The 22198-nt window shown below is 30.1% G+C and overlaps 1 protein-coding gene across 1 annotated transcript; it reads right to left on the bottom strand.

The window, feature by feature from the left end:
* Nucleotides 1-7549: 7549 nt before the first annotated feature.
* Nucleotides 7550-14479, bottom strand: LOC102593165 (L-ascorbate oxidase). The gene is made up of 5 exons (XM_006356302.2): nucleotides 14127-14479; nucleotides 13639-13731; nucleotides 12153-12365; nucleotides 9748-9942; nucleotides 7550-8767 (listed from the first exon to the last, which is right to left on the bottom strand). The coding sequence occupies exons 1-5, from the start codon at nucleotides 14385-14387 to the stop codon at nucleotides 7808-7810; spliced, it is 1722 nt and encodes a 573-aa protein (XP_006356364.2). The 5' UTR covers nucleotides 14388-14479; the 3' UTR covers nucleotides 7550-7807.
* Between the last annotated feature and the right edge of the window lie 7719 nt (nucleotides 14480-22198).

Below are 22198 nucleotides of genomic sequence, written 5' to 3'. Positions count from 1 at the left end.
ACATTATTACTCCACAATAATAAAATTAATTAAGAATTATAAAAATTGAAGGTAGATGAATACATGAATATATATTGAAATCTCTTAATAAAAAAAACAATTATAATAGGAGGTGAGAAGTTTATTGAATTGAATAAATATTTTTTCATCTATATCGAAAAGCTTGGTACATATAACATATTTCTTCTGAGGTAATTTTATGGACTCAATTTTTAAATTCATAAAAGCAAATTATGCTCCTATTTTATTTCAAATTCTTTTATGATATATAATATTCTTAAATGAAGTTTGTTCAAGAATATGATTAGTGATTGGTACTGTGTAACTTGGACAACTATTTTTAAGTTTATGACTCAAAAATATAGGCAAAGGTTAATTTTATAGCAAGAAATTAAAAAGAAAATAAGAAGTTTTTTATTACAAATAAATCATTTGTATTGGTTCATAAAATTAATAACATTCACTATGCATAATATTTGTTAATGCATTTAAAATAATTGTTATGAGTAGTGCAAGAGTCAAAACTATTCACTAAGTAACGATAATATTTTAATTTTTCATGTTAAAGATATCATTCAAGTAAATTAGTAACTTCTTTCTATATTAATGGTATATTTAGAAGTTGGATAATTCATCTCCTTTGTCATATGTTTATAAATGTAGTTAATACCTTTGGTTTAGAAAAAAAAAAAAAGAAGAAGAAGAAGAAAGTGCATTATCCACAAAAGTGAAATTGTTCAATTTTATATCTATTCTATATAATAGATGACTCAATATTATTGATTGATGGTCCATCAATTATTTTTATTTCTTATATTTTTTTAATTATCTATATCATATATTCACATAAAATTAAGCATATACAAAGCGTTATGATACTTTTTTCTAACAAAATTCATAAATTTTTTTCTCATTTTCATATTGTTTTCATCTAATTATTTTAAAGAATCTAATATATATTAATAAGAAAAAATCAGCTACATAATCAAAAATCTGATGTGACACTTTTCTATGGTCACCATTTTTATTTATTTATTTCTTATTTTTTTTTATCTTTTCTTTCTGTTTCTTTCATTTACCTGTGTTAAAAAACTATTGAAGAAGACAAAGGAAAAATAATGTTCAGTACATTAGCGGCACTTATGCATATCGATAACTATAACATATAAATGTAAGAATTAAAAGAGAAATAAACAAAAAACAAGTCTTAGATCTAATCAAAATAAAATTTGTCTCTTTATTTCTACTAAATTTATAAAACGTTCATTCTAAATTATTGTTATACCGCGCAAAGCGCGGACAAGTTTTCTAGTTAAAACTAAAGTGGAAGGAAAGAGATTGGGGTACTTGGTTTTCGTATCATCTTTGGCCTCCCAAGTAGCACCATCAGTAACTTATTCCTCCAAAGGACTTTCATAGAAAAAACTTCTTTATTTCTCAACTTCTGAACCTGATGATCAAGAATCTCAACTGGGACCTCTTTGTAGGAGAGACTTTCTTTCACATCAACACTTTTTTTAAGGCACAACTGATGTCGGATCACCAATGTATTTCTTCAACAAGAAAACATGAAACACCTGACGCACTGATGCTTAATTTTAAGACAAATCCAACTCATAAGCCACGTTACTAAAATGCCTCATAATCTGATATGGCTTACATAATGGAGACTAAGCTTCACTTTCTTACCAAGCCTCATCACACCTTTTATGGGTGAAATTTTCAAATAAACTCAATTATCAATGAAAAATTCAAGCTCCTTTCTCCTCACATCCGCATAAGATTTTTGTCTACTTTGAGTCATTCTTAACCTATACATGATAAGCCAACTTCAAACCAACCAATAGGAGGCCTATGCCTCTTACAATAGAGAGCCTCAAATGTAGCCATCTGAATACTCGAGTGATAACTATTAATATAAGAAAACTCAATCAAAGGCAAATGATCATCCCAATTACCTTTAAAGTCAATCACACAAGCTCTCAGCATATCCTCAAAAGTTTAAATAGTCCATTCGGCTTGACCATAGTCTGCAGGTGAAAAGTCGTGCTAATCTTAACTTGAGTACCAAGACCTTTCTAAATGATCTAAAAATTTAAGAGGTTAACTGGGTACCTCTATTTGAAAGGATGGATAAAGGCACACAATGGAACTTAACCATCTCCCGAACATAGAGCCTAACATAGTCTTTGGCTGAACAAGAGGTCTTCACAAGAAGAAATTGTGTTGTTTTAGTCATTCGGTCTACAACAACCTAAATATAATCATGTTGTCGATGAATGCAAGGTAAACCTATAATAAAGTTCATATTCAAATCTTCCTACTTCCAAGTAGGAATGTTAATATCTCGGGTCATACCTCTCGGTTTCTGATGCTCAACTTTCACTTATTGATAATTTTGACACTTAGCCATAAATTCCCCAATATCCTTCTTTATCTCGTTCTTCCAATAGACTTCTCGTAGATCATGGTAAATCTTAGTGGCTCTAGGGTGAATAGAATACGAAGAATTGTGACCTTTTAATAATATATGTTGCCTAAACTCATCAACATCTGGAACACACAAACGACCTTGATAACGAAGCACACCACCTCTTCCTTAAGTAGAAAGCCTCAATAGTTTATCCAGAAACCATTTTCTTCAATTAAACCAAAATTAAGTCATTATTATGTTTTTCCTTAACATATGAAACAAAAGATGATTTTGAGTCATTTTACACAATAACACCACCATCCTCTGAATCAACCAAAAAAACTCCCAAATGGGTCAATCTATGCACATCTCGAACCAACTCTTTTTAATCATGCTCAATGTGAGTAACACTGTTAATGGACAATCTACTAAGAACATCGGCAACCATATTTGCCTTACCCAGATTGTAAAGGGCACTCATGTCATAGTCCTTCAATAATTCAAGTCACCTCCTTTGACAAATATTCAAATCCTTTGATTAAACACATACTGGAGACTCGTATGATCAGTGAACACATCCACATGAACACCATAGAGATAGTGTCTCCACATCTTCAAGGAAAAAACCACCGCCACCAACTCCAAATTATGAGTCGGGTAATTCTTCTCATGAACTTTAAGTTGCCTAGAAGTGTATGCTATCGCCTCACCAGTTTGCATCAAAACACAACCAAGACCAATTATAGAGGCATCATAATATACAACAAAACCATCTGAATGTACTGGTAAAGTCAAGATTAGGGTTGAGGTAAATCAAATCTTACATCTTGGAACATCCTATCACAAGCTTTGACCCATTGAAATTTCACTTTCATCTGAGTCAAAGTAGGCAAAAGGGAGGCAATTAAGGAAAACCCCTCTACAAACTGTCTATACTAAGCAGCTAAACATAACAAACTCTGAATATCTGAAAGGGAAAAAGGTCTATGATAGTTCTTAACTGCGACGATCTTCTTAGAGGCATAACAATAATAAAGACAATTCATACCAACAAAAACATTGAAATCGAGCATATCTAGCTCTACTAGATCAATTGAGGTGATTTCTGAAAAACTCATATCAGACAGTTTCGGAAAACCCGTTTAGCTAAGACTTAATCATTGACAGGAATAGAGTCTGAGAAGGGTTATAATAGGATTTCAAGACTGATATCAAACTTTATAGAAATATAAGAAATCATGAAACTCCTGGATTCAGCAAGGCATAAACATCAAACTGAAAGGCTTGAAACATACAAGTGACCAAGTCAAGGTAAACCTCCTTACCATGTCGACGAGTTTGAAGAGCATAAAACCTATTCTAACATTTTCCACCATAAGAATGAGATGAAATACCCTTCTGAGTCGAGCGACCTGAAGAAGGGTTAGGCTAAGCACGACGACGACTATCTCCACCTTTGCTAGAAATCGAAAGGTAATTCCTCAAGCTATGAACAATCTTACCACAAAAAAAAAACATGCACCAAAATCGGCTAAACAATCTCCCAAAGAGTTCTTCCCACACTTTTGACATGTGGGGAAAGTTTATTTACTAGAAGCATTACCTTAAGACTTAGTGCTAGATGGTGTATCTTTGTTGAACTTCAGAAACTGAGCACTAGTAGAAGATGGAGACGGGACTCGATGCCTCTATCTAAATGAGAATGACCATCACCACTGGATATCAGATGAGATTAGTCTTCAGTATCTGTTTGAGCCCTCTTAGTCTCTCTAGCACTCTCCTTAAGCTTCTCTTCCTTAATCTGTTGGGCATGAGTCATCAACCTTAAATTGTCCATATCCTTTATCAACATAGCAAATCTAGACTCTTTTAGCACCATTTCAGAAACACCAAAAACAAACTTGCTCATTCGAGCTCTAGAATTGATTATCATCACTAAAGCATATTTAGATAGTTAAGTGAACTTTAAGGAATATTCCTTCATGGTCATACTTACTACCTTGCCTCAAATTGATGAATTCTTGAACCTTGGCTTCTCTCATCTCAAAAGAATCAATCAAGAAAAACTCATTCGAATTTATCCCAATCCAAGGGATCCACATCAATAGCCCTTTTCCTTCCATTGTTTGAACCATATTTGAGCAACACCGTTCAATTGGTAAGTGCCTAAGTCCACACTGTCCGTCGGCATAATCTCGATAATCTTTTGAATCCTTTTAACAAACTTTTGTGTATTCTCGTCCATCTTAGAACCATAAAATTTCGAAGGATTCATCCTTGTGATGTCTAGAACTCAAGTCGTTGGTGTCCTCATATTTGAGTTTGACATGAGCTACAACCTAATGGCTGGCTTGATTGATGAGTTTTAGATTTTGACTCATTTAGGGCATGGTTTTCATAGTTTTATTATCCTCAAATGCCTAATTTATGCTCTAAATTGATGCTAACATGTTGATTTTCAACAATAAAGGCTAATGAGCAAGGCAAGGACATTACCGGGTAAAAAAGGAGCAAAAAAGCTGAAGAAGTTGAAGAAAGGCAAACATGGTGATCGCCAAGACCACTCGGTGAGCCGCTGAGTGGCTCTTTAGCTCGCTTAAAGTTCCAGCATGCCAGCCTTGGGGAATAACCTACTTGGCGATGGAAATGGACAGGTGGACCGCCGAACGGATCGGCGACCTCAATCCTAACCGCTTAAAGTCACAGAACCTTAAGGATAAAGAGCCAAGGCAAACCGGAGATGGAACGGAACAAAGGGCGCGTCACCGTTTTGGTCAGCGACGCTCGACTTACTTCGTCTAATGGCTCTGAAAGCCAAAATTTGAGAAACTATAAATTGATTTTCAAAAAGCAAAAAAGGCATAAAATCTTTTAGGAATTCTTTAGAGAAGTCTTATCAAGTTTTTCCTAAGTTTTTCATTGTAGAACTTAGAGCTTTTGAGACTTGACTTGAGGAATTTTCAATTGGGTTTTTGAATTAAGTTGATTCGAAGTATCGTAAAGATTTTAGAATCATTATCCAGTTCATGGATAACATAATTGGTAATTATTTCTTCATTTTTATGATGTGTGGCTAAAACCCCAATTCTTGGGGTGTGATAATGTGATTATTGGTTTTAATTAGCTTATGGGTATTGTTGTTTACTCCTTTAAATATTTAATTGAAGTGGGTTTAGTCGATTTTTGTCTATTAACCCATGAGTTGTAGTTGCAAATGCAATTTTAGCTTAGTGTTTTGGGCTTGCTCGAGAGAGAGGTTTTAAAACCAAGGTTATTGATTGATGATTGTAGTGTTTGGGTTGTTGTGCGTTCAGCTCGAGAGAATGAATCTTAACTCATTCCTACCTATCTAGCTCGAGAGAGTAGATAAATTAAGGTTTTGGGTTGTTTATAGTGTTAAGCTTGTCGAGGTTCGAGAGAACTCGATTGAATAGTAATAGTTGTTCGAGAGAAAACTATTGCATGTATAGTCTACCCTATCCATTGGGAATCAACAATTTGTTAATAAACTTCAATTATCCATGTAGTGAAATTAGCCTATAATCGATCACATCCCCGAGAATTCCTCTTCTACTTATATAATCCCATGTTTTAGTGATTATCGTAGTTGTTAATTGACAAACCAAATCCCCCCATCTGACATTCATTGTCAAACCTTTAACTTACTTTGTTTGATTTCGATAATGTCTACTTCTATAACCAATATAAATCACAACTTTTACTTCCTAATTGAATTATGTACTGTACCGCTCCATGTGGGTTCGATCCCAACTCTTTGTTGGGTTTTATATTAGATAACGATCGCTTACACCTAGTATTGGATAAGGTGTAGTTTGAGCATTTATCATGGTGTTATTGAATTCTCTTATTGAAGTTGGTTTGTGATTTGATTGTGTTGTAGTTGAACCCTTTTTACCTTTTTGTATGTTGTTTGTTGCCTTTGAGCAGGTGATGAAATGAGTGTCAATGGAAGCAATGCAGGCCAGCTGGGACAAAATGACGACATCGGTAACTTGAACGATGTGAATGAAGTACATGTGAATATGGTACATTTGGGTGGTGTAGGTGTTATCTGGTTGCCTCATATTGAAGGGAATGCGGTGTTCCACGTGACAAGCACGATGCTACAACTCTTGCAAATGAAAGGGTTATTTGGAGGCTTGGCTCATGAGGATCCCCATGACCATATTCAAAATTTTGTGGATGTTTGTGGTCCCTTCTCGTTCAAGAACATATCCTAAGAGTCTGTTTGACTCTGATTGTTCCTTTTTTTCTCTGATGGGAGATGCTACCAAGTGGTTAGCCGACTTACCTAGGGACTCCATTACTACTTGGGATGAATTGACCAAAGTGTTCTACACAAGGTTCTTTCCTCCTTCGAGGATGATGTCATTAAGAGATAATATCCAAGGTTTCAAACGCTTGGATGGTGAGCCAATCCACAAGACTTGACTACGGTTCCAGAAATTGCTACTTCAATGTCCGACTCACGGACTCCCAAACAACATCTTGCTATAACATTTCTACCGGAGTCTAGATTCGGTGAAAAAATGAGTGGTTGATCAACTTGTTCAAGGAAGACTTGAATGAGAAAATTAGTTAGAAAATAGCACAAGACTACAATCCTGGATTCCTTGTTCCTTAACAAGTTTTGTGAAAACTTTAGCGAGTTAGTTATCTTCTCAATTCGTTTAGATTATGTTGTTTAGTTATTATGTAAGATTTGTAAACTTGAATAATTCTTTCGTTGTGCATATTCTAATATTTGTCATTGTTCAAACACGGTGATTATAGCTACCTCTACTAGACATCTATCATTTGTAGGGAAATTACAGGTTATCAACTCTATTATCTTCTCCTTACATAAATAACTATTGAATCAGTGAAAATTCTACTGCAATGAACTTGAATGCCTTTAAAAAAGTGAGATATTTGCGACTGCCTAAAAATACTTCAATTTTTTCTTCATTTTAATTTTTAATAACAATTATATTATCACTTACACTTTTTCTTTGCTTAATTTAGAGAGGTCAAATTACAAGTTTCAACAAGAAAAATAATGTGTCTACTATCTAAAAATCAAACTAATTCTTGTGAATAAAATAGTTGTCTAATTAATATTTTGGACAAATTATATAAAGTATACTACAAATACATAACCTTGATATCAAAAGGGAACTTAGAACAATAGTCAATCATACACAAGTTAATACATTCCCAACAACATTTAGGCCCTTGACCTCTTAATAACATACATTTTAATATTACCTCACCTCCAAGTCACACTCAAAATAAATTACAAAAATCATTATATATATGAAACTAAATAAGAAAAGAAAGAAAAACCCCTCTTATCTTAAGTTCATCAAGAACCAATTTTCAATTCAACAATATTTAATTATGCTTGTTAGTCATAAGCATTTTCCCTGTCAAACCACAAGCCAAAGCTTCTCTAGGTATATTCTTGACAAGATGAACACCCTCAGCCAATATTACTCCCATTCCCATATGCAAATGAGGCTCAATGTGACAATGAAAAGCCCAAACTCCAGGATTATCAGTCACAAATCTTAGTGCTGTCCATCCATAGGGATAAATCACAACAGTATTTCTCAATGGTGGATTCTTTAAATTGAACTTCTTCACATGTTTTTCACTAAACTTCCCTTCACCATATCCCAAAACCCAAAAATCATGTCCATGTAAATGCCATGGATGAATTTCACTTGCACCTTTACCTAAGGCATTGGCATTTTGTAGTATAATGTCAATTGTATTATTCATCTTTAGCATATACACACCATTACCATATGTAGCATTAGAATTTGGTGCTTGTTTCATAACATCATAGTCTATAGGGAAATTATCCGGTGGAGGTCTAGTATCGAAAGCATTGTTTATTCCATATCGAATAGACCCTAAGTAGGGAGTCGTTGGTAAGACTAATGACACGTTATTAATAGCCCATTTTGTGTAACCATCGATTTTATTCTGAGTATTGAGTAAAATAATACGACGATTGTTTTTAATTGGTGGCTTAGGTGATCCCATTAGGGCAAGAATTTTGTTAGAAAATGACTTACTATGGTTATAATCATTCCAAAGGGGTGCAATAGGTGGTGGTAATGTTGGGACTTTGGATGCTGAGTTTGGGAGGTAGTTCAATAGAGTGAGGGCTTGAGGTGTTTTTGGTTCTCTTCCTCTTACACTTGTTGAAATCCAATAGTTTTTGGAAGGGTCTTGATCTGTGGTGAAAAGAATTGAATAGCTTTCACCTGAATAAATGTCTATGTCTTGTACTGAAAATGGTTGAACATAGTTTCCATCTGCCTCTACCACCACCATCTTGTGACCCTATATAAACATAAACATGATGAATACATGTGAGCATTGATGTAACATGTTTCGCTTATCAAAAGTCAGTATAACTAATTTTAATTTGAAACTATATTTGATTAGATCAACACAATATTTTAACATAAAATTTCTACATTCAAAAATTGATATAAATGATAATTCTTCTCGTATCAATACGATATAAAAATATAATTTAAATCTCGAAAATATTATACTTACCTTTTGTGTTAGTAAAATACCTAGCTAGTGCTTGCCACTATGATACCAACTTCTATATGTTATGCGCACACGAATTCCCACCAAATGAACTTTCCTTGTACTAATTAAATTCAATTTTCTAAGTGGCATACATATATATCGAAAAAAATCATAACTAATTTTTTGTTTAAAAAAAATCAATGTCCAATTACCACAAGGTTCTTGAATATTGTTAGTATATATTCCTTTATAGTATTGCATTCCACAAATATGAAGAGACTATTAGTATCAAAATATAAATAATTTCTCAAGAGTCTTCTACTTTTATATATCATCTTCTCTTTGTTATTTGTGATTCACTTCCATCTCAAAAATAAATCATATTGAGATTTGTAATCTAGTTATTTTAAGACTTAATATGTGGAATTATACTGGACGTACTGTTAATTATTATATTTATGATTTAGTTGAACCGATAAAAGAAATTCAGCTCACCTGCACAACTATACAATACTATGCTAATGTAAATCCTACCTACATACGTACCTAGGAACCATATGAAACGAAGAATTTAAATTAAAAGTTTTCGAAAACCTAGGTCACCCTACACCCTACCTCCAAGAAACCTCCTAAGGAAGGAAAATGTATAGAATATACAAGTAGAACTCATTTCACTACCATCCAATAGCACAACTGTAATATTAGTACTTTTTATCTTTTTGGAAAATGTGAATTAGAATATAATGTACAAAAGAGATAGATTTTGTGTATAACTTTACCCCAATTGCCAAGTTGAGTGAAGCCAATGCAGTGGTACTGGCTAACCTAAGCCTGTATGTCTTGTTGGGACGCACGCGGAGAATCTGAGGTGCGTACTGCTCACCCCCTCTTAACTTGCACTGTGGAAGCCGTGGGTTGCTAAATTGCGCCGCCATTGAACAATTGTATTGACCTCTCCCATTTATCAACAATGTCTGATTTTTCAATTTCAATACCATGAGAAATGTAGAAATTAATAAAAAATGAAGTTATAATCTATGTTGCTCGGACTTTTAAAAATTATCATCGAGTACATGTCAAATTCTTTAAAAGTAGTTATTTTTTAAGGATCTGACACAAATATGACTACATTTTTGAAGAGGCTCAACAACTTAGGTTATTATCATACTTGTGAAGTTAACATTTCAAAAATATAAAAATAAAATGGTATTAATACAACCAAAAAAAGAATAAAAATAAGATAATTGATCAACTTTAGTGCTAATTTATTAATGATTAAGTGATAAATTAAAGTACTAATGCTTATGAATTAATTGATAGTAACAAGTTGTTAACATAATATAGGCTTCACAAGTATTGCACTATGGAATAGAAATGATTTTTATTCTTTTGTCAACGAAAAAAGTTATAATTAAGTGAATAGTAAATAGAGGGTGTCCTAATTCTATTATTTTATATATCAATCAGAAAAAGCAAATAGAGTTCCTTTACCTTACTTCTAATCAACAAATTATTTGATTATAATTTATTTGAAAGATGAAGAAAAATTAAGTTTGTTATGTAGGGAAAAAAACATATTTTGCATAAGCTACAATAGTCACTATATATATTTTTCATTGTTGTTTTAAATCGAAGAAACTTCTTTAAAATATTTATTTTTTTCAAATTATTTGTCTACTTGAAAAGAAAGGTCATATATTGTCGAAGTTTTATTAATAAATATAAGAATATTATTAGTAATAAAAAAAAAACCATCAAGGAGATTACTGTAGAACGTGGTCTTCAAAAAGTCAAGAATAATTAATTGAAGATTCTTGTCTATAGCATAAGGAAAAGAACAAAAAGATTTGAATTAATTAATAAATGAATAATTGTTAGCATGTTGCCTCATTTATCCCTAACTTAAGAGTCAAGTTAAGAGAGGGGGGGAAACGTTAATACTTTTATAATTATGTTATTTGTCTGAATATTTTTTAACTGTTATTTAATAAAATGTTATTGTTATAGAGACTTTATAATATAACATAACATAAAGAATTAATTTCAAAATAAGTTTATTCGTTACTATAAAAGTCTTCATGTCTAAAACTAGAAGAAAACTCAAACTTTAGTTAAAAATATTTGAAATGAAAAAGGATCATCATATCAAATTAAATTAATATAATACATAAAATGGAAATTAATTAAGAGAAAATGATTCATTTAAGAATGAAAGCTGAATTCTAAAGAACTTTCATTTTTTTCACTCTAAATTACTCGCACTATAAATTAAAAAGAGATGTATAAATAAAACTTATATAAAACTATATGAGATTTTAATTATTTAAGTTTGGTTATGAAAATTTTTCACTTTTCTTTGGAGTTGAACGAGAAAGAAAACACATTTAACCATAAAATTTTGGAATTCAACTTCCTCCTGAATTTCAAGAATTTGAAAAACAACATAAAAGTATTTTTTTCATCTAAATTACTCAAAACAAAATAATCAAAACAACTTCAATTTGTATTCTTAACTAAACATAAATTTTCAAATATATAGTTTTTACTTTAAAAATAATTTTTTTTTACATTTAAGTATGGACCAACGTCCACTTATGGATTATAATAGTACGAAAAAAGACATCATCATTCAAAGAAACATAACTTTTTCGAAGTGATTTCATGATCAAAGCGTGTATAAAAAGGAGAAAAAAACACGCACAAAAAGAGGTTGAGATTTGTCAAAAAGTACAAAAAGGAAAAAGAACATTAATTAAATGAATTCAAATGAAGATGGGGGCCTTAATTGAACACATAATTTTTTAAGTAAATAAATGTGTACTTATTTTTATAATAATTTGAGCTTTAAGAATTAAACGTGACAAAAAGAACATTAAAGATGGGAGATGGCTTTAATTTTACACCATATATATTTAATTGATTAAATTAAACCATTTGATAAATCTCTTTGTAGACTTCTTTAAATAATAAGATGGTAAATTTGAATATTAATACCCTACTAAAAAAATCATTATTTTTTCATTGAAATTTTTCACTGAAAAATATTCAGTACCTATTTTCATAGATATTCTGATTGAATCGATAAGAAAAAAAGAAAAAAGTATACTAATGTTCTCCACTATGCATTTTTTCAGTCATGAGCTGGTTCGAGATAAAAAAAAACTTTTATTTCTAGCAGTAATACCTGAGGTTCACCAATCCAACGAAGAGGATTGGAAGATAAGTCAACTTCTTGTTCATGTGAACCTTTGTGCCACCAATCACTTAACAATAAATTGAATTCTCCATCATAATGGAATGGTTCTCTTTCACCTTGTGCAACATCCACTATGAGTGAACCATATAGCCCTGCTGATCTTTGCATACCATAGTGTCCATGATAGAAATATGTCCCGGCCTGTTTTTGATATTTGTTATAATTAATTATTCGTTGGACGTTCTATTAAATCAATTTACTAAAAAGTTGGATACTGAATTCCTTCGAGTCATAATGACAATTAAATACGTGTAAATTTCACTTTATTGAAATACTCTGCTTCTATCGAAAAATATAGAACAATATCATGTTGTATGTTTTTTCTATATAAGATCATATCCAATATTATCACTAATAGGTTAACTATTTTCCTTTTCACTTTATTAAAAAATACTCTACTTTTATCAAAGAATATAGAACAATATCATATGGTATGTTTTTTTCTATATAAGATCATATCCAATATTATCACAAATAGGTTAACTATTTTCCCTTTCATATAATTTCACCAAGCCTTGAGTTTTTTTTTTTAATTTGCTAAAATTATTAATTGTTCTAACTTACTTTAGTAAGTAACATGTAACAATACTAAGGCATCTATGAGAAGGAAAGGCTAAGCACTAGCAATATTAAGGTGAAATCCCAATTTTATGTAACATATTTTTATATTTAGTAATAATTTAATTTTAAAGTGCTTATTTTACCTTTAATAAATTCTTTATATTCATACAAACATCTAAAACTTATTTTAGATTTAAAAAAATATTTTTTAAATTTTGTGTCAAATCAAACAACAGTAAATTAAGGAGGGTATATTTCTTAGTGGGTCCATGCTAATTGAAAATGGTTGAGTAGAAAAATGATGTCTAAAGATTTGCTAGCAATTATTAAAAGTATATAAATAAGTTAAACAAATTGGACAAATTATAAACAGGTGAAAGTAGCTATGATAATATTATTATTTTTCCAGCAAATGTTATATTCAATTATGCCCACTGATTTAAGTAACTTATAGTTTGAACTAATTAATCTTTTTTTTCTCGTCTTTTGAGTTTATTGATTACTATAAGACAACATTTTCCCACTCAGATCAAATCTGTCAATTTCTACATTTTCTAATGCAAGTTGTCAGAAATTAGATTAAAATAATAAAAAGGTACCATTTGAAAATAAGTACCAGTTACTAGCTAGTTAATAAGCTTAATTTTAAGATATTTGACTCTTTCATCTTTAATAAAGAGTCTCGAGTTTGAATTTTTTGGTACAAAATCGTCTTTGTTAGAGAGACCCTAATAGGAGGTAAAGTACTCCAAAACTCGAACTTAAGACCTCATTAAGGAACAAAAAGTCTCATTCATTACATCACAAATTAACTAATTAAATAAATTACAAAAGAGTAAAAGGAAGAATGTACCTTATCAACTTTAAACCTATAGACAAATGTCTCTCCAGCATTAATGGCACACTGAGATATTGCTGCAGTTCCATCAGCCCATGGTGTTCCAAACTATAATTTTAAAAAATGAAAGTGAAACAAAAGCCATACTCATTGCCTATAGGAAGAAGGGGCCTCAATGAGACCAATTTGAGAAGGAAAAAAAAATAAAGTAAATTATTTAGCATAATTCCATAAGTCGAGTAATGTACACAACTGAAAGCAGATAAACTATTTTCAGGAGATTCTAAATTCAGGCAAAACATATCAAAAATCAAATATACTGGCTAGTGACAACTTTCAACCTATTAGTTTCATAATTTAGCATATATAGTACTCCTATAAGATATATTTACTCAATTGATTCACTTATAAATGACTTATCGATTGATATAGCAAGTTACTTATACTGTCAGTGTATATAAGAGGTCAATTGGGGCATGGGAGACGAGAGGGAGATCACTAACCTGTCGAATCCCATGCCAATGAATGACAACACCTTCAGTATGAAGTTTATTAGTAAGTTCAACAACAATTATGTCCCCAGCTCGCCCCCTAATTGTTGGACCCGGAAATGCACCATTTATTCCCATCACAACACTTTCTTCACCATCTGTTGACCAATGAATATACCCAACTTCCCATTTAAAATGCCTTGTTTTTGCTAATGAATGTCCAACCAACATAAATGACACCAACAATAATAACAATAATCTTGAGGAAGACATATTGATTTGTATAATTAAAAAGAAAGAGAAGTTTTTTGTATATACAAAGCTCACACTAATGGAGCTTTATATAGTTAGTTTGTGAATAATGTTGTAAGTTGGAACATATATATATATAAAATAAATATTGGTAGCTAGATACACTATTTTAGTCTAAATGGGTGGGTGTGTTGAGAGGATTATATCTGTGTATGGGGACGGCGAATGTAGGATCGGTAGAACATGTTTGTCCACCACTAAAAAAAGAAGAAAAACATGCATTAAGTGAGCGGGGCAGGTAAATAATTCAACATGAATCATATAACGTGCACTTGTTAATTTTGAAAAAGATTATGTTTATATATTTTGAGAAACAAATATATATTTAACTGTACACCAGTGGCGTAGCCATCCTTATGTCAGGGTGTCTAATTGGACACTCTTCGTTGAAAAATTATATCGTATATATAAGTAAAATGATAAACAAAGTGGCTAAATAACATATTTTGGACACTCTTGACACAACAATATGATGTAGCCTAGTGACTTTAGGTACCTTGAAAGAGTAAAGACACACAAACTTAAAGTGTTCGTATGTTCAAATCTCACTAGTAGCAAAAAAATTTCACTTTTTAAGAAGAGCATGTTCACTTTAACACTTGGACACCCTTCGTGAAATTTTTGGCTCCGCTGCTGTACACCTAGAAGTGCACCTTGAGGCAATGGTTGAAAAAGTTATGCATACTAGATTCGAACTTGCAATCAAGCTATCAAAATCAACTATTAATCACACTTGTCCAATAATAGTTGTCCACTATATTATTTTAGGATGTCTAATAATAATTATTCACTATATTATTTTAGGATGTCCAATAATATTTGTCCATTTTATGAAATCAATGGATAATTTTACATTTAGTTCCTAATTTACTCTTATCATTAATTATAGTCATTTTCCTATTAAATTTTTCAAGACAATATATTTATTATACTCAAAGGGTAATATAGTAAAATTATCGTTTTATTTATAGTTTCTTAAGAAATGTGCAAAGTTAATAATGGACTAGTATTTGGACAGAGGAAGTGTTAGTTTAATTTATAACCCATATTTGACTTATATATTTATATTTTTGCTATTGTTCACACCATTATGATCAATTGGATATGATATTATCCCTCAATCGTCATTGAAAGTTTTACTAATGTCTACGTCAAGATTATAATGCTCCCGCGATCTTCAAATATCAGGTTCACCTTTGCTTGTTACACAAGACAATAATTATACACTTCGATAAATGATTTTACCATCACTTTTAATAAATTCTTTTTTACGTGATTATCCTATGAAAAAAATATAGACGACATATAAAAGATTAGTGTTGAATACATAATTAAGTGATAATAAAAATTTATGCTTTCTAGTAGCTCAAATTTTTATAATGATGGTCACACAATTTTACATGATAGTTAAGCAAGGACCTTGCTGGCTGCTGCAAGGTCATAATATTATTATTATTTATGTATTATGTATTTTGAAAAATATAATTACATTTTTGAAAAGGAGAAATTAAATGCTAAAGCATTTTACAAAATCTTGATGGTTTCTAGTGTACAATTAAAAAATCTCAAACTTTTTCACCATAATGAAGTATTATATTCGTCCATTATCAAAGATTACTAATTAAATTAAGGAATTATTAATAATATGACCCTCTTGGAATTCTAGCAAACCTTTTAAATTTTTTTCCTGGCAGACTTTTTTTTTTTTTTTTGTCTTTTAGGTTTCTGTTGGGGATGGGAGAAATATTGTTTATATGTTTTCTATAAAATGATTTTAAAAATGCTATAATATATATTACAATATTTTGGCATTATTTCCTGAATATCATAGAGTAAATAAAACTCTATCTCCTAAATACTAATAAATCCAATGTGTAATCCCTCCTCTTGTCCCCTTAAAAAGGGAAATTATAATTAATAATTCCTAAACTTAAGCAAATTTTAATTCTGCCCATTACGTTTATTAAAATTTAGTTAATTTATATAGTAAAATTTATCATATTCTATCTCTTACCTAAATTTTGTCAGTGTCTTACTGGTATTTATAAAGGGTATATTGCTAATTTAATGATACATAACAAAAAAATCACAATAAAATACTTTGAATATAACAGGTGTGCTTTTTAAATTACCAACAAATTTGGAATATAGCATAAATAATTGGTATATATTTTACATAATAATTCTTTTACATTACATACTTGCTAGAAATTCTAATTATATAATTGGTATAATAACAATGATATAATTCTTTAAAAATGAAGAATTTTACTTCGATGCATATATATTATTTCGATGATTTGGATTGAAATCAACGGAAGAGAATGGGAAAAAAAATCGTATAATGAAAATAAAGAGAAAAAAGAATGAAATTATAAGAATGATGGAGATCTTCAATTATAAAATTAATGTCTTTAATTGTGGACCAATGTTTATTTTCTTAAAACTTTGAAATATGCTATATTTATAAATAAATATGTTATTTCAAGAATAACAAAAGTAATGATAATAATCATCTTTAATAAAAGTCCTCTACCCTGTAAAATTATCATTCTTCTTTTCTCTCTTTTCTTTTCTTTTCTTTTTTTCCTTCTTTTTTCCCTTAATAATTATGGCTATCATGTAAGCTTCAATGTAACGCAGAAAAATAAATAATAAATACATTACACATTAATTATAAAATAAAACTTTAACTTATACCAACATATACATGAACCATCAACAGGGCGTATGAAGTAGGGGTCCACATGAATTCATGCCTCCCTCCCAAAATTATATATTCTAGTGTTATATTTTTCAATAAATATTTAAATATAAATGTCTAAACCCACACTTAAAAGATCATATAATGTAGTGATGATTGTGCGCACCTCTTTAAGCAATATTAGAAATTTAAATTTTATATCTATCTAATTTTATTTTTCTTTTCGTAATAATGCACCCATCATCTCCAAATCATAGATACACCTCCAACCATAACATCTTTTTTGGTGTAAAGAACAAATAATTCAGTATTCCCTCTTGTTATTTTCTATTTTCAGAAAAAGAACATCACATAATTAATCAAAAAATATATAATAAAAAGTATTAGAATCAATCATACCACTTGATCACTGAGAAAATTCCAGCTCACATGCACTATGCTAGTAGAGTATATAGCCAAAAGAAAAGCAACAAAAATAAAAAAGGTGACAAGAGGGAAACTTCATTCAAATCTTTATAAACCAAATGAAATATCTTTGATTTATTTTTTCTCATTTTCATATATATATATATATATATATATATTACCTTACAAGCATGAACTCCTAACTTGAATGTTAAATTACTATACTATCCCTGACTTAGGATGTGACTTTTTCGATGAGTTGTGACTTTTCTGATAAATTGTGACTTTTTTCAAAGGATTGTGATTTTTCGATGAGTTGTGACTTTTTCAATAAGTTGTGACTTTTCCAAAGGGTTGTGACTTCTCGAAAAGGTCATGACTTTTCATATAAGACACAAAAAACACTTGTTCATAACTTAGGTTGTGACTTTTTCAATGAGTTGTGACTTTTCTGAAAAGTTGTGACTTTTTTCAAAGGGTTGTAACTTTTCTAAAGAGTTGTGACTTTTTAAATATGTTGTGACTTTTTCAAAGGGTTCTGACTTCTCGAAAAGGTCATGACTTTTCAGATAAGACACAAAAAACACTTGTTCATACTACTCTTTGTTGACTATAAATAGAGGGGTTTCCTCTCATTTTTCAACCACATTTTTTTTTAATTTCCTACTCTTTTTCATGCATTTTAAAAAATTTCGTGTGATTTATTGTCGTTAAGTGAGTTTGAAGTTTAGTGAAATATGAGGTACCACTATTCTGATGAAGTTAATCGTTCTATCCTAAGAGGGTACATTCCATAACCTCGAGTACTTGAGGAAAATAATTTTCATGATATAATAATTATTTTTTTGCTTAATATATACATTAGTATGTAATGTTCCAATATATATGAAGTTAACATGATGTAGTCTAAATTCATTTGTTTTTGTTAACAATTTTTCTTGTGATGTAAATCTATCCTTCTGAACATCTTTTTCCAAAATTATTAAACTTCTCAAGAGTGAAAATATGTGAATATATATGAATCATTTAAAAGAAATTCAAAGATGTGGTGACACACCTTGGTAAGTTATTCTAACAAATATTTTATTTAATTAAAATCAAGATGTGAGACTACAATATTAGGTAATGCACTCAATAGAATAAAACAGTTATGCTTCGAAACTATTAAATATCAAAACCAAGAATGCGGTTACGCATCTAGATTGAGACCAAATAAAGGTTCAACAATAAAAATGTGAACAAGTCATGGCCTGAAAATAATATATCCAAAAATATTTTAAAGTAAGTATAAGTTAATAAAAGCGACCGTGCTAGAACTACGGGACTCGAGGGATGCCTAATACCTTCCCCTCGGTCAATATAATTCCTTACATGAATTTCTAATTCGCAGATCAAATAAAGAGTCATTTTCTTTTGATGAGGGATTAAACAAAAAAGGTGACTTGGAACACCATAACTCAATTCCAAGTGGCGACTATAAAAAAATAAATAATCCTTAAATCAATAACGTCACTTAAATTGGAAAAACCCTTCCACCGTGCGAAAAAGGGGTGTGACATCTGACATAGCTTCTGATGGATTTATTCTTCTTTTATAAGACTTGTCTTGATTATAAGGCTACTAAAGTAATTATTTGGGGCTTTAAAATTTTAAAGTCTCTTAATTTTATATATATCATATCATATCATGTATTGATAAATTTGAAAAAAAATTTGAATAAAAAATATAATAGTAATAGTTTACTTTATTTAATGTGGAGGTCGTGGTAATATTTAAGAGATGAAATAGTGTTTAGTTAATTGTAACATTCTTTCTTTCGTGGATACTTATTTTATTGACATATTTATATTTTGGCGAAAATCATGAACCCATATCTTTTCTATTTTTATTCTTTCAATATTCTACCTATATCGAACGGTAAAACCCCTTGCATGACACAAAACTTATTCTTGTGTGTTTATAAAAGATCAAACTTATTTTTTGGTACTACAACTAATTAATACTATTTTAGTATCATTATATCAACTTATCAAATTCAGCACAACTATTTCAATGTCATTATATAAGGTTTTTAAATCTGTCAGTCAGGTTTTATTATTCTAATATTATATTATATTTTTTCATTGAAATTTTTATTATTTACCTTCTTACTTCATAAAATTTGCGTACATCATACCTTCTAGAGACTTCACTTGTAGGATTACATTGAATATGTTATAGTCATTCAATTTATATATGACAACTAAAAAAAATAAGGCCTCGCTATGAAGTTTGACTTTAGGCCCTCAAACTTGTTGAGACGGCTCTAATAAGAAGTAATATAATTACGGAAAAGCTACATAGTAAGGCAATATATGTTATGTATTTATTATATATAACATAGTTTAATAAAATATAATTTGCAGCTATAATATCCATTTAATAGTTATTTTCCAATTAAAAAGTATATCTTTCAATTAATATATTTCTAGGCTTAATTTCAGGCTTTGTATTTACTAATTATCTATCTTTTTTCTTCTCTCCCTTCAAATTAGTGTATAACGCCAAATTGGCACACTCTTTCCTTTTTCACGAATGATTATTTTTTTCTTCTTTTCTACAATGTACGATTCTTTCAAATTTTTTTCAAATTCAAACCTAATGATGATGCGCTTCTCTTCCTTTCTACGATAAAGCGATGTCATTATTGGCTCGAGATGATTTATGAAACTCCATTGTCAGCCATGAGAGAAAGCTTTGACGATTTAATTCAACTTATGAATTCATGAATTGTTACTAAAATTAATGGGTGATGTTTTGAAAGATTAGATATATTACGAGGAGTTCATATCTCAAATTTGAGAAATTTTTTGTGCAAATTGGAGACTTTTCAACGAATCAAGCGCACACATATATGCATTCTGTTCATCTATAAATGCTATATCTGCATTGTATTCATGTATATGATTGTATTTATTTCACTGTTATTGTATCAAATGTATTTATTTGTATCTGATATTGATTACACATTTGTATCAATGTATCAAAGTGTATCCATTCCTTAATATTCATGTTGTATCAATGTATTGTGTATTTTGTAATTTGTTATAAATTTGTATCAATGTATTCAAGTCTATTAGTTCCTTGTTTCACATTTGTATCAAGTATTTGAGTGTATTTTTGTTCCCTATTATATGTTTGCATCAATGTATTTTGAGTATTTCTATAATGCATTCATCAGAAAAATGTATTTATATCAATGTCGTACTAATGTATTCAAATGAAAAAAAGTGTATAACAAAAAAAATTATATATCAATGTCGTATAAGTAATAGTTAGTGATAAAACAACATAAATGAAGAAGAAAAGATTTTCTAGTTCAATTCATTTGTTTATTATGGAAAAAATATTGTGAGATTTCATTGTTCCATTGATTATGAATTTTTGAGATATTATGCTAAATTTCTTTTTAAAAAGATACTCCTGCACAATTAATGCACTACATTAGATGTTGTATTTATATTTGGAGTAACTGCCTAAAAATAGTATATGTATACTAGAATACAATCACCAAATACAGTGAATACATAATTAGTTACAGCTAGATAGTCAATTAATAGTTAGTTACAAATAGTTATTATCTTAATTATAGCTACTAAACTTTGCTAACCACTAAACTATAGTCATTTATGTAAGTTCCTCTATAATTATTGTCAATTCACACCAAAAGAAAAATATAGATTTTGAAGATAAATTGGGATAGGAATGAAACTTTGATTCTAAATCAATTCAAAATATTTGTGGGTGCTCGAGTTGGAGGAAAATATTTTTCACACTTAGGTCCTTTTGGTTTTGGGTAAAGTACTACTATCAAGAAATGTCAAATCAATCTTAGCATTCAATGGTACATTTAGGATTTTAAAGTTATGAGTTGTTTTTCTAAAAAAACCTTCACTTCATTAAATAGTTGAATTTGTACGAAGGGGTTATAGACAAGTGAGTTAAGGCCAATTAAATTTATTCTATTTGGGATAAAATACCTAGGTCCTAGAATAATATCTTCTAGGGATTACTCTATAAAGAATTTAAGGGATTACTCTATAAGGAATCATGGAGAAAATCATTGCTTTATTTGAACGGATGGTCTATTAGAAATAAGGGATAAAGGTCTGAAAAATACCTCAACTTTGGTCGGATTTGCTGTTGCGATACTAAACTTTCATAAGGACCTATTACCTCCCTAGACTATTTAATACCGTATTTTAAACATATATATTTGCCCACGTGGACATAAAAAATAATGCAAAATTATAAATAGTAATGTGTCCACATGGGCACATATATACCTTTAAAATACACTATTAAATAGTTCAGGGGGTAAAAAATACGGTATTAAATAGTCTAGGGAGGTAATAGGTCCTCATGAAAGTTTAGTATCGCAACAACAAATCCGACCAAAGTTGGGGTATTTTTCAGACCCTTATCCCTAAAATAAATGATTTCATGCAACAATATACAATCGTTATTATAATCAGTGGCGGATTCGGAATTTTAAGATTGTGTGTGCTCCAAGAAGAGTTGGTCTTTTAAATTTAAAAAAATTTCATAGTGGATATCAAACCTCGACACGGTAGATGTAATATATAACTTTGAGCACCCACAAACAACCACGACACCAATCAAC

This window comes from Solanum tuberosum, unplaced genomic scaffold (genome assembly GCF_000226075.1).
Source record: "Solanum tuberosum cultivar DM 1-3 516 R44 unplaced genomic scaffold, SolTub_3.0 scf00217, whole genome shotgun sequence".
Lineage (NCBI taxonomy): Eukaryota > Viridiplantae > Streptophyta > Magnoliopsida > Solanales > Solanaceae > Solanum > Solanum tuberosum.
This window is presented reverse-complemented; position numbering and strand designations above follow the sequence as displayed.